Source organism: Anas acuta, chromosome 1 (genome assembly GCF_963932015.1).
Source record: "Anas acuta chromosome 1, bAnaAcu1.1, whole genome shotgun sequence".
Taxonomy (NCBI): Eukaryota; Metazoa; Chordata; class Aves; order Anseriformes; family Anatidae; genus Anas; species Anas acuta.
The window spans coordinates 87117745-87130630 of record NC_088979.1 but is presented as its reverse complement, the minus strand read 5'-3'; the positions used below and the strand labels follow the sequence as shown (position 1 = coordinate 87130630).

The 12886-nt window shown below is 34.4% G+C and overlaps 1 protein-coding gene across 15 annotated transcripts in view; it reads right to left on the bottom strand.

Annotated features, from left to right (window-relative positions):
- DMD (dystrophin) overlaps nt 1–12886 on the bottom strand; it is a 1220482-nt gene that overhangs the window by 238442 nt on the left and 969154 nt on the right. For all 15 annotated transcript variants that reach the window (XM_068686720.1, XM_068686803.1, XM_068686735.1 and 12 more), the window contains one exon: nt 8029–8218. In XM_068686720.1, the coding sequence (XP_068542821.1) occupies nt 8029–8218 (190 nt within the window). The remainder of the gene's footprint in view (nt 1–8028; nt 8219–12886) is intronic.

The window sequence follows — 12886 nt, the reverse complement described above, 5'->3', positions numbered from 1 at the left end:
TTTTGTGAAGGAAATTTCCTCCATAAAGGAGCTGAAACACTTTGCCAAAGTGAAGAAATACTCAGTTTCATGGAAATTTTCTAAGGAAAAGTAACATATTAGGAGAATTAATAATAGGTCTTATTTTTCTCCTTTTGTTACTTTACTACATCACATTATGCAAATAAATTTCTTAGGGCCATCCTTCTGGTGTGCTCAATAAACTTTTAAAGAGAAAAACATAAGTCAACTGAGTGAGCATATATTATGCTTTTTAACATATTTGACAAACGTGATTTTTCTTCTAACTTGACTATGAGAATACATGTAAATGAGAAATTAAAGGACAAAAATTCGTTATTCTTTTTTATAAACACCCACTTTATATGTAAGATTTCTGACAATTGAGAGTTAATTATTTTCCCTGGCAATAAGTTTTAAGAATATTTACATCTCGCTCTAGTAACTAAGTACTAAATCACTTAAAGGAAGCATAATCTTATTTTCTAAAAGAAAAATAACACTGATTATGGTTTTGTTCTAAATTTAGGGAAGTTCAGAGAAGAACTGAAGAGTGCCAGAAGCAGAATACATATGTTGCTCTATCCACTCCTAGATTCAGCATCAATCCATTTACTGGTTTTATAATTAAGATTACCCAAACTAAAACAGTTACAGTGTCTGAAAAAAGTAGCAACATCTACATTGTTTTTTTGCTGATTTCCTGACCACTTTGATATCCAGTTCAGATGAACAGCTGGGACACTGCCTTCCCCATTGAGAATCATCAGCTAAAACTCTCTGTGAATATATTCAGCGCCATGAAGTAACTTTACTCTACACAGCTGCACCATTTTATAGCTTTTCTCTTTCTGCGTAATGTCCCCCCCATCTCCCTGAAACTTCCTGTTCCCCTTTCTAACGTATCAAGGCACATCATGATACAGAAACAACACTGAAATTGCCATTGCTGTTTGAATCAAGCAAAATCAGTCTCAAAAGATAGCAAGAATACCATTATATCAAAATTATAAGATGCTGCTTGACCACATGCTCTGGTGTTAAGCAGTCTTTTTAATAAAACTTACTTCTTAGAGAAGGAAAAAGAAATCATAAAGCAGCAAACCCAATTCAGATGATAAACTGTAGCAATATAAAACCAATATAACTAAACATTTTCAGAACTGATTTGAAGAATTATTTTCAGAAAGCATTCTAAAGGGTTACCGATTTGTGCATCTTTCAGGACTTAAAGCTTCAAACATAAATACACGTTTATACCTGTGCACAAGGGGTATCATTGATTTCACCAATTTTATCTATTTTTATGTGATTATATATTACATATTCTTTGAACCAACAATGTCCTTATCTACAATGCTTTCCACAGTGGCATATTAATCATAACGTAGTTGAGAGGTAAGGCATTAAGCTATACTGGCTATTTATGCCACTGGAGTATTGCATCTTGGTTCATAAAATAAAAATAGAAAACACACCAGAAAACCTGATTGAACGTAGATAAAATCTTTGTCTTGTTCTTCAGAGGCATATTTGTACACACTACACATTGATAGGTTGTCAGATTTACCAGAAGCTCCCTTACCATATTGTGAACTGCTCCTTTCCCATCCACCCAATTAATTCAATTACAAATAGAGGTATCAACACAAAACACTTATTTTTATTATTATTATTTTTTTAACCAGAATATGTGAATATATGGTCTTAGTAGCAAACTAGGAGCTTAGTATTAGGACCTAATTAGAAGTACTGTATGTAGACTGGAAGCAGTCTCAGCCCAGGACTATGCTAGCATTTCTTACTCTGCTTTCCTGGAAGCATCAATCAGATAACACACTACACAAAGGTAAATGCAATTCAAAAAAGTATTAGTTCAGGCAAAACTCATCTTTCATATCTCAATGATGACTCCTGAGGAAATTGTTATTTTAGGTGTAAGAGTAATGGATTAAGAGAAAAAACCTTGAAGGCCAAAGGTTGTGGGGTTAGATAAGGAAAAAATACTGAATTTTAATTTATGCTAAAAATACTTGTACTGCTTTCAACATTTATGCCTAGCTTTCACCTTTCAGTCTCCCCATCAGTTTCTACCAATCAGTCACTTAAAAAATGTGTAATTATTTTTATTCTCTGTGGTACCTTCTCCGTCACTTGATCTTTTTCTTTTTTCTGTTTGGTTTTCCTCCTACTTACTTAGACATGTGACTCAGGAGCTCCTGGAAGGATCTTTATGAAGTTTTCTCAAGAAATAGCAAGGATTTCAGTTTCTTATTACTAAACCATGTTAATGCTTTACCATTTGTAGATTTAAATAATAGTAATAAAAAATAGTCTACACAATGATTGACTGTGTGTCCAGAGATTATGTGATCAGATTACAAATCATAAAAATGGTCAAGGCAGGAAGAGACCTCTAGTGATCATCTGACCCAATCTCACTGGAGCAGGTTGCTCCAACCATGTCCAGCTGGGTTTTGTAGATCTCCAAGAATGGAGATTCCACAATTCATTTGGATATCGTGTTTCACTATATGACTACACTCAGCATGTTTTGTTTTTCCTCATGGAATCTCCCATGTTTCCGTTTGCACCCATTGCCCTTTGTCCTGTCTCCGGACACCCTTGAGAAGAGCCTAGCTCCTTCTTCTTCCCCCCACCATAAGTGCCATAGCCACTAAGCATTAACTGACCATAAGGTAAGTACTAGAAAATTAATTATTATTGAATAATTATTAGTGACCTCCACTGAACTGAGCAAGAGTATTACAGATACTCTTCTCTATTTTCAGATTCATCATCCAATTAATATATCATCTCATAAAATTAAGTGTGCTGGGCAATTATATGTAAATTAAGTTTGAAATCAAACTGGAAAATTTATTCTCTCAAAGAACCTGTGTTGCTCAGTAACTGAGAAGAGTCAGGAATATGTATCTGTCTCAGCTTCCTACTGTTGCAAAAACAGCCTGGATACCTTAAAAATAGCTGAACACTTCTGAAGTATTGATGGGAATAGAAGAAACAAGAACACCTTGAGTGCAGTTCATGTACCTTGGTTTAGGTAGTGCGAGAAGATATGGGTACTGCCCATATTAAACATTCCTAGACATAACTTAAGGCACTGCATATTTTTCTTATTATTAACACTCAAACTACTGAATCTAAATGAAACCTACCTAGATCATAGGTTAAGTAAGCATGAAGTTAGTAAAAAAAAAAAATGCTACACTTTCCAAGCCAAAATTATTAATGTAGCTTCATTTATATTATGCTGTCATACTTCTAGTCTTTATTGGTCAACACTGTAGGTTATTTCAGATACATTTGGTAATCTGTGAAAGCACTCTTTAGCTACTGTTTGAATAGGTTTCACATGCAGTATTCTTTGTCAAACTTCAGTGATAAAATATTTGAGTAAATACGTCTACAGACTTAATATACAATCACTGCGTTCTTAAAATAATGGGGTAAATCCACACTAATTTCAAATTTATACCCAATATTATTTAAGCTGTATAAAATGTCACATATGATTATTACTGGAAAGGCAAACCAGATGAGTAATTAACACAGTTGAGAGTTCATATCTCTAGAAGTAAGAAAACACAAAATAAAATTCATTTCCCATATGTTTCTGCATCAAATCAGGCCTCATGGGAACACATGATGTATTTAAATTAGACAATGAAAATCACAATTATGCAAGTCTTAGAAGTAACTGGCTTGTACCCTTGAAAATTCTGCAGAAAGTCTTCTAGAAGTGTGAATCACCTCAAATATTACGTTATTGTCAGTTCAGACAAATGATGCATACAAATACATGCTTATATAAACAAGCTCCATATTTATAGTGCAACCATTTAATATAATTACATCATCAGGTAATTAGAATGTGCAGTTAAGTTTCACCTTCTCCCTCTGCTAATGAATGAATTTCTAAGTATCAGGAAAAGATTTATCTTTATTAGTGACATTTGATCCAATTGTTTCTGAACATGCAAAGAAAAAAGAAGCACCTCAAAAATGTGAGGACTGAACTAAGAAGTTTATTTTTTTCATTGTCTGGTGACATAATTCTTCACCAAAACATTGCTTTATAACTATTGCCTAGAAGTAGTAGGTTAAAACAGAATTGTAACATTTCAGCACTCATAATGGCTTTTTTTTTTTTTCACATTATATGAGTTCATGCAACTTCATAAAGAACAAGATAGAAACTGCAGATCTAATTCCATATATCATATTTAAGCGTAAATTCTGGAAACTCCATAAACCTAATTTTTCAAACTTTATTTCAAAAGACTTGGGAGACAGTAATCTTTAAACAGAAGTTACCTTTCTGTTTTACTTCCTAAGATCTAGATCCAGCCTTACATGAGAAAAAAAAAAAAATCTGATTTCATATGGAAAACAAACTGTTAATTGGAAAAACGTAGCTGTAGCTGAAAGCAGTTAAAGTCTTTCCTGTGCTGGGGCAGGGCTTGAGGAAGACACCTCCTGGGAAGCTGTTTAGATACAGATATAGGTATCTCTTTATAGGTATCATGCTTCCAAAGCCATTAGTTAGGATGCCAAAAATTCTTCCTTACATAATTCTTCTGCAATGACCATCATGCTATTATCTCTGCTACTTTGGACAAAGTTCTTTTTTTCTAATTACTTATTTCTTCTCTAATATAAATGATGTTCCAGGTTTCCTGGTTCTCCTTTTGATTGAACAAGTTACCAAGTATTTACAATGTGACTAATGATATGGACCACTGTGTTATGATTATTGCCAATATTGTTTTTCCTAACGAATCACATTAATTTACTCATTATCACAGCTGAGCATTCTCAGATTATTGCATATATTTACTTTTTTTTATGTCATTCAGTTGTGTTTTTTTTTTTTTTTTTTTTTTTTAATTAAAAGTTTTACATAAGAAACATAGCATATTTGACTTTTCTAACTGTAGAACAGTTCATGAACATGGATGTAGCTTTTTAGTGACAGTCAGCCTTAGTGCCAGAGACAGATCAGGGACACATTTAACTTGCTAGCATATTTGTAGCCATAATACCTACTAATATATTCATACTTTGTTTCCAACTTTTATTGCTATTGTCCAATCATTTTGTATGACACTCATCATCAGGAAAAAAAAAAAAAAACAAGAAAAAAAAACTTCCTAATAAAGGAGCTAAAGTTTATGGAAGTTTGTATTTTCTTCTGCACATATGTCCCCCTCCAGTAATGTTGAATTGCTACAAAAGCATCATTTATCATTTGAGAACAATGCCAAGTCTCCAGACAAAGCTGCACTCACCACATAATGTTCATACATTGTATTACTGGGTAAACAAACACACTACACATTTCACATCATTTGCACTTTCCTGCACTTAAAGCATTTGCTGTTATTGAAGTCCCTATTCTAGAAAAAAAAAAAAAAAAAGATAAAAGATGATGCTATGATGCTCTGATCACTAAGAACACACACTAGTGAAAAGATGCATCCTATTAAATTACTTGTAGTTAATCACTATGTTTCAAATAAGTGATACTTCAATGAAAGGGAAGAAGATGCAAATCTTTAATGGACACTTTATTGTAGCTCTTCAAAAAATACAGGAAAAAATTGTCTTTCCCAATAATGATTTCTAAACAAAGCAGTATTCAGCAGTATTCTGTTTACTTAAACTGAACTCTCCTTATTTCCTTTTTGCCTCTTCAGAAAAAAAAAAAAAAAAAAAAAAAAAGGAACTTTCCTGCTACTTGAGAAAGGGGGGGGGCTGAGGGGGGTGGAGGGGGAGGATAGGAGGGAAGAGAACAACTCTTCCAGCTTTTAGACAGATAGCAATCAGACTCCATTCAGGAGAAGGACATTGAAAATCCACTTCTGCTTGTGAATTATAAGATTTCTTCTGGAGGCTTAAAAATGGCATAAAGAGGGTGACAGAAACAGCAATAGGCAGATAGCTCATGAAGACAAGCAAGTCTATTCACACACAGGCAGATCATCACGCACATGCAAATAAGAAACAAATAAAAATTTAAAAAAAAAATCCACTATCAAAATATTTGGTTCTATAATCACCAAAAGTCCATAATTTTTGTGCTACTGCTGGACAGGTATGTGTAAATCTTCTGGAAGCAAAAGACTGCAAAACTGCTGTTTTTGTTGCCTCAGCATACCAATGTTTCTTTTAAAATATAAGAATAATATTTCTTGTACCACTAAGATTAGTGAATAGAATGATGTTTGCTCTTTGCAAATGAAATTGCAAGTATGGGTTAGTTTTTACCCTTCCTACCTAAAATGATATTTATGTACCAAAATCCTGGTAAGAATAATTTAAAATTTAATCTCACATCTCAATTTAAGTGCATAAAAAATCTTTAGACAAAAAAAGGTTTACAGTTCAAAACAATTGTTTACATGGTGGATTTTTAAGTACTTGACTATTTATTTGTGGGGAAAAGGACTTGTCTCCATTTTTTTTTTGTTTGTCTACAGTTGTGAATGGTTCTTATGTGGAAATTGAAAAACAAAACAAAACAAAGATACTAGTTGGAAAGATAGGTACTAGTTGGAAAGGTCTGCAAAGCTCCATTACATTTAAGAAAGATGCTTTTGACCTAATTTTTTAAGAATCTCTAATTTGACAGATAACCCATTTTTCACTGATCACGTTAAAAAAAAAAATCACAAACCTTCTGCAAATATCTGATAATTCAATTGTTTAAATGCTAGTACCAACAAACAACCTAAGCTACAGAATATTAAAAAAAATGGCCAGTACTGAAGATTAACTGTTCAGCAGACAACTATCTTCTGCACAAATCTGCTCTCCAGGTTCACACCAACAGAAGTCAGAAATACACAGAGACTTACGGTGTATTAGCATAAAATGCAATTAGTGTAAAGAAATCTCACTATTAAAAATGTGATTCAGATTTTGCTTCTCTTCAATGCCACAACTTTTAGATTTTAGACTCCACCATAATGGAATTTAACAGCAGTTCAGTAATATAATCAGAACTATAGATTAATACAGTAGTGAAAAAAAAAATAGTAGTATTCTATCCAGTGTACATACTCCACATTATCACTTACAAGTATAATTTTTTTAATAATGTTTTTCAGAAATAAAGAATAGAGCCTTCAGTGACAGGAATTTCCAGTTTTGATTTCAATGTCAACATAAAAATCATCTACTGTCAAGGAGTTCTGTATGAAAGGGTCCTGCCTTCCAACCACCCAGCCAACCTCATATTTAAGATATCTAAGAACTCACCACACAGACATACACTTCATAATAATGAAGACAATACAAAGAAAGTATAACAATATATTTTAATAGCACCATCTCAACTGATTATTTCTTCTCCAGATTCTCCAGAACACCAAATGCAAACATTCTCTCTCTCTCTCTCTCTCTTTAAAGATTTTTGGTTTTCAGAGGAATCAACTGTCTGAAAACTGTCCAGCCATTTGCTATGAATTTTTTAATCATTATTTCTTTTTATTATTGTCAACAAGCTGTTGCAATAATCAGCCAAATACCAGATTAACATTTTTCACATATTTGAAAGTAATAGAGGAAAACTAATTCAGTTAAGCTACAGAGAATAAACCAGACACAATTTATATAACCTCTCTAAATATCAGAACTGAATAATAAACGCTCATCTCTGTCAAGTGCTCAATTCAAGACTGTAACTTGGCAGAGTAACTCATTTTTATGTGATAAAAAACAACAAAAACAATGCTAAAAGCCCATTTCAGCAAAGTTTCCTTTCTGTTCATTTTTAAAGCTGTTTCAAATGTAATATATACTGAAAAATGTCAGATGGAATCATAGTGTAACTCACCTTAGCTCTCTACAACAATTGCCACAGCAACACTTAAGGGTTAGTAGCAGAATCAGTTCTTTTCCAAAACAATTTCAGTTTTGTTGAGTAGCTGCATACTGGGGAGACAGAGGGGAAATACCACTTTGGATAACTGACATGCCTCTGAACAGAAGCACTTGACTTACCTGCCACTGTTTCATGAGCTCCCAAACTGTTTTGGCATCCTCTAGTATCTTTTCTTTGTGTGTAGCATCCTGCAGGACATTAGCAGTTGTTTCAGCTTCTGTAAGCCAAGCAAGGAACTTTTCGAGATCCAGGTAGAATACCTGCAACATCCGTAGGGCTGATTCCAATGCAGCTTCACGCTCACTAACCCTGTGTAAGTACAAAGAGTCAAATGCAGCACTCACAGGAATAAAACAAATCTCAATCATTAAATCACAATATAACAAAGACACTCCATGTATTTTTCACATACCAATCAAGGCAAGAATTTGCAGATAGCTTAGCTACAATGATACAACTTGTATTGTATGTTTGGCAGGTGGGGTTCTTTCTTAGATTAAAAAAAAAAAAAAGTCCTTTCTCCTGAGAAGAGAAACTAAAAATCAAGGAAAAAAAAAAATCAATAGCTGCTTCATTGTTTGAAACAACTATACCTGAAAAATACACGATAAAAAAAAAAAATCAGAAATAATTCCCTACTGTTTTTATCAAAGATTGTTTAGTTATTTGTCATTAAGAGTACTGTGGGAAAATCTGTTTATTTATAGAAAGTAGAAAATAGGTCCTGGACCCTAATCAGTATTACGAATTTAATTGTTAGTTTTGATGATTTGAAGACTGTTGAAACTGCACTGAAAATGAGCTACCGTTTTTTTATTAAAAAAAAAATAAATCATAGAATGGTTTAGGTTGGAAGGGACCTTACAGATCATCTAGTTCCAACCCCAACAAATATGAATGAGATATAAATTACATCTCTATCAATTACGTGATAAAAGACAGTTTTTAAGTACAAAGACTATATAACTATATTATCCCTGGGGAAGAGCTAAATCATAAACTGGGAAAGAACCTTGAAGGCCCAAGCAATCCTGGTGCTGAAAAAAAAAACTTGAAGTGTATTTGAGTTGTATCAGCATTCACGTGCAGTGTAGGTGTTATATATGTACTCACCAAATTTTTACATTAAACTTGAGCTAAATATGGATTTAGAGAAGTGAACAGGTAAGTATGACATGGTGTTCATTACCACAGATTTATCAAGGCTACTTAGCTGTTGTATTACATGCATATTGTATGATGAATGACTGAATTTTGAAGCTCAGAAAATACCTAGTAAAGTTATCTAATAATTTACATTACTTCAAGTGGAATGAATGTGATCTGATACACACCAACATTTACTCTACAAACATATGGTGATCTGGCTATTTGCACATATAATCATAGAATCATACAATGGTTTGACTTGGAAGGGACCTTAAAGATCATCTAATTCCAACTCCCCTGCCATGGGCAGGAACATCTTCCAACAAAACAGGTTGCTCAAAGCCCATCTAAACTAGCCTGAAAGACTCCCAGGAATGGGGCTACCACAACTTCTCCCTCATCCTGCTGGCCACGCTTCTTTTGATGCCGCCCAAGATACAGTTGGCTTTCTGGGCTGCAAGCACAAAATGTCAGCTCATGTTGAGCTTCTCATCAGCCAACACTCCAGATCCTTCTCCTGCTTTCAGTCCATTTTCTGCCCAGCCTGTAGTTGTGTTTGGGATTGCCCCAAGCCAGCTGCAGGACCTCGTACTTGCTCTTGTTGAACCTCATGATATTCACATGGGCCCACCTCTCAAGCCTGTCCAAGTCCCTCTGGATGGCATCCCTTCCCTCCACTGTGTCAGTCTTACCACACAGTTCGGTGTCATCTGCAGACTTGCTGAAGGTTCACTCAATCCCACTGTAGATGCCCCTAACAAAGATGCAAAACAATGCCAGTTCCAATACTGACCCCCGATGAACACCAGTGATTACTGATTTCCAGTTGGACATTGATCCATTGACTGCAACTCTTTGAGTGCAACAATCCAGCCAATTCCTTACTCGCTGAGTGATCCATTCATCAAATCCATGTCTCTCCATTTTCAAGACAAGGATATCACGTGGGACAGCAGTGTAAAATGCTTTGCACAAGGCCAGGTAGATGATATCAGTTGCTCTTCCCCTAACTACCAATGCCATAACCCTGTTGTAGAAAGCCACCAGATTTGTCAGGCATGATCTGCCCTAAGTGAAGCCATGTTGGCTGTCACCAATCATTTCCTTATTTTACATGTGCCTTAGCATAGTTTCCAGGAGGAAACCTCCATGATCTTGCCGGGCACAGCGGTGAGACTGACTGGCCTGTATTCTTCCCTGGGTCTCCTCTTTTTCCCCCCTCCCTTTTTCCCTTTTTTAAAAATGGGGGTTATGTTTCCCCTCTTCCAGGCAGGGGGAAATTCACCAAATTGACATCACTTCTCAAATATTATGGTTAGTGGCTTAGCAACTACATCTGCCAGGTTCCTCAGGACCCATGGATTTGTGTACGTTTAAGTTCCTTAGCTGGTCTCAGACCTGATCTCCTCCACTGGGTGGTTCATCATCCTCCCAGTCCCTGCTTTTGCCTTCTGGGGCTAGGGCTATGTGGCTAGATAGATCTACCATGTAGTTTTCTAGTTAGACAGAGACTAAGATACTGGAGTTTATCAGATATAAAATTTCTAATTTATCATAATGGTAATTGATCATAACTTTATCAGATGAGGACAAGAAATTTCTAAGTGCTAATCTCTGTTTCAAATCTTGTTTGCTGTCCTAAGAGGTTGTACCCCCTGAGAAGTAATGATATCATCCTAAAGCCTAATGTATTAGCTGATGTAAGAAAATAAACAAACAAAAACGACACAAAATTTACCCCATGTTACTAGGAGCATGTTTTTCTGACAAGCATATATGTGAGTTGCAACAGAAGATGGTAGGAACAGAAAAATTCAGGCAGAGTACAGGAGAGTACAATCGCTTCATTTCATTAAATGAAACAAACCTTCCTAAGGTTTCTCACAACAGCTACCATATTTCTCTTATATTTTTCATCCTTCAGCATCTCACTTTTCCCAAACATCTTATGAGAAAAGTAATTTATTCTTGGATTTATTTTTTTTTTATTTTTTTTTTGGTTCAAAAACTGATAAAGCTATCGAATGTCTCACTTCAAGCTACAAAGTCATCCAGTGATTCTTCAAAACTTGAAACATTGACTGGACTTTGATCTCAGATTTACCTGTCACCACTCCAAGAACTGTCTACATGAGAAGTGTCTTCCAGCCTGCTACAGAGTCACCTGTATTAGAATGTGTCCCCAAGGGCTGTATGAGAAACACTCAGCTTTAGAATAGTGAAAGTTGTCTCTTTCCCAACTTTATTGTCCATGGACTTAGAGCAGGCTTGTGGTTAGGACACAACTGCAATAAAAAAGTCTACTGTTCTTTTAATTTAGCTAAGAAATAATTTCATAGATATCATAGCTATCTATACTAGCAATATACATTAAATCAGCATAAACAGAAAGAAAAAAGAAAAAAAAAAAAAAAAAAAGAAAATCTTCTACCCAGAAAATGCTGTTTTGAATTATCTTTTTATCATTTTTAGTTCAAAAATTGCATACCATTTATTTTATAGAATTTGGAAATGGAGTACGCATACATAAAGCAAAAATATTTTATCTAGTTCTTCAGAGCACAATTCTATTCTAAGATATGCCTTTTAGTGTTATGCTAACTAAATTTGTAGTGTGCAACATGATTCATAATATCTGTGCCCAAAAGCCTTTGCAGAATTGGGCAAAACAATTTCTTAACACTCGGTTCTTCAAAATATTAAAGGCATATTTTTGAACTACTATCGACCTGAAATCCTGGAAATACACATCAATTACACAATGGGAAGTTAAAAAAAAAAAAAAGCTTAGGTTTATTATTTGTGTATACTGTTAATTTTAAACGTATCCTGAGAAGTAGGATCCAGAGCTACTTTCATCCACAAGTAAGAACACAAACACACATGAAAATTATATGAAAAGGGAGAGCCATTAGAAGCTTTTCTCAAAATCAGAATTTATCTTTTATAGAAAAATCCAGACTACATGAAAAATATTACATAGTATTTTATTGATATGGGTAAAGAATAAGGTTTTCATTAGCAAGAATCTTTTGGCACTTCTATTCTATGATGCACAGAAATCTACTAATACACCTAACAGAAAATAACTAGTACTTTGCATTTTAAATTTTGCAATGTCTAGCATGCAACAAACATTTAACTACATTGACAACCCTACAGCATATAAATAAGCTTCACTCTACTTGTCTTTCTAATTACTTCAAAATTATGAGGTTAGAATATAGAAAAGAAGGTCTGAAAATGAGGAGTAAAGCTGAATATCAAATCCAGAATGTGATGATTTGCACAAAATTATAGTGAAGACAAAAATCGTAGAATCATAAAGGTTGGAAAAGACCTCCAAAATCATCTGGTCCAACCATCCCCCTACTACCAATGTCACCCACTAAACCATGTCTCTAAGTACTAATCCAACCTTTCCTTAAACACTCCCAGGGATTGTGACTCCACCATCTCCCTGGGCAACCTGTTCCAATACATATATTGAACAAGAAATTACTGAACGAAAACAAAACACAAATGTTTTCTTTTTAGCCTGTATCATCAAGGCATGTTTAATTTCATAGTGAGTGCAAGCTGTATGAAAAGAACATAGAATCACAGAATCATCTGAAGTAAGCATGAAAAATTTTTCACTGTAAATGAAACCCTGCATAGTATGAACACTATAAAATGCTGCTGAAATACTGCAAAATAATCATAACAATAATGATTTTTAACCAAATGAACCTTCCTTTCTCTGTTTTACATAAAAATATCAAATTCCTGGAAGAAATGCTGAAGGTGGGATTCATCTTATTTGCATCTAGACACTCAAAAGATAAG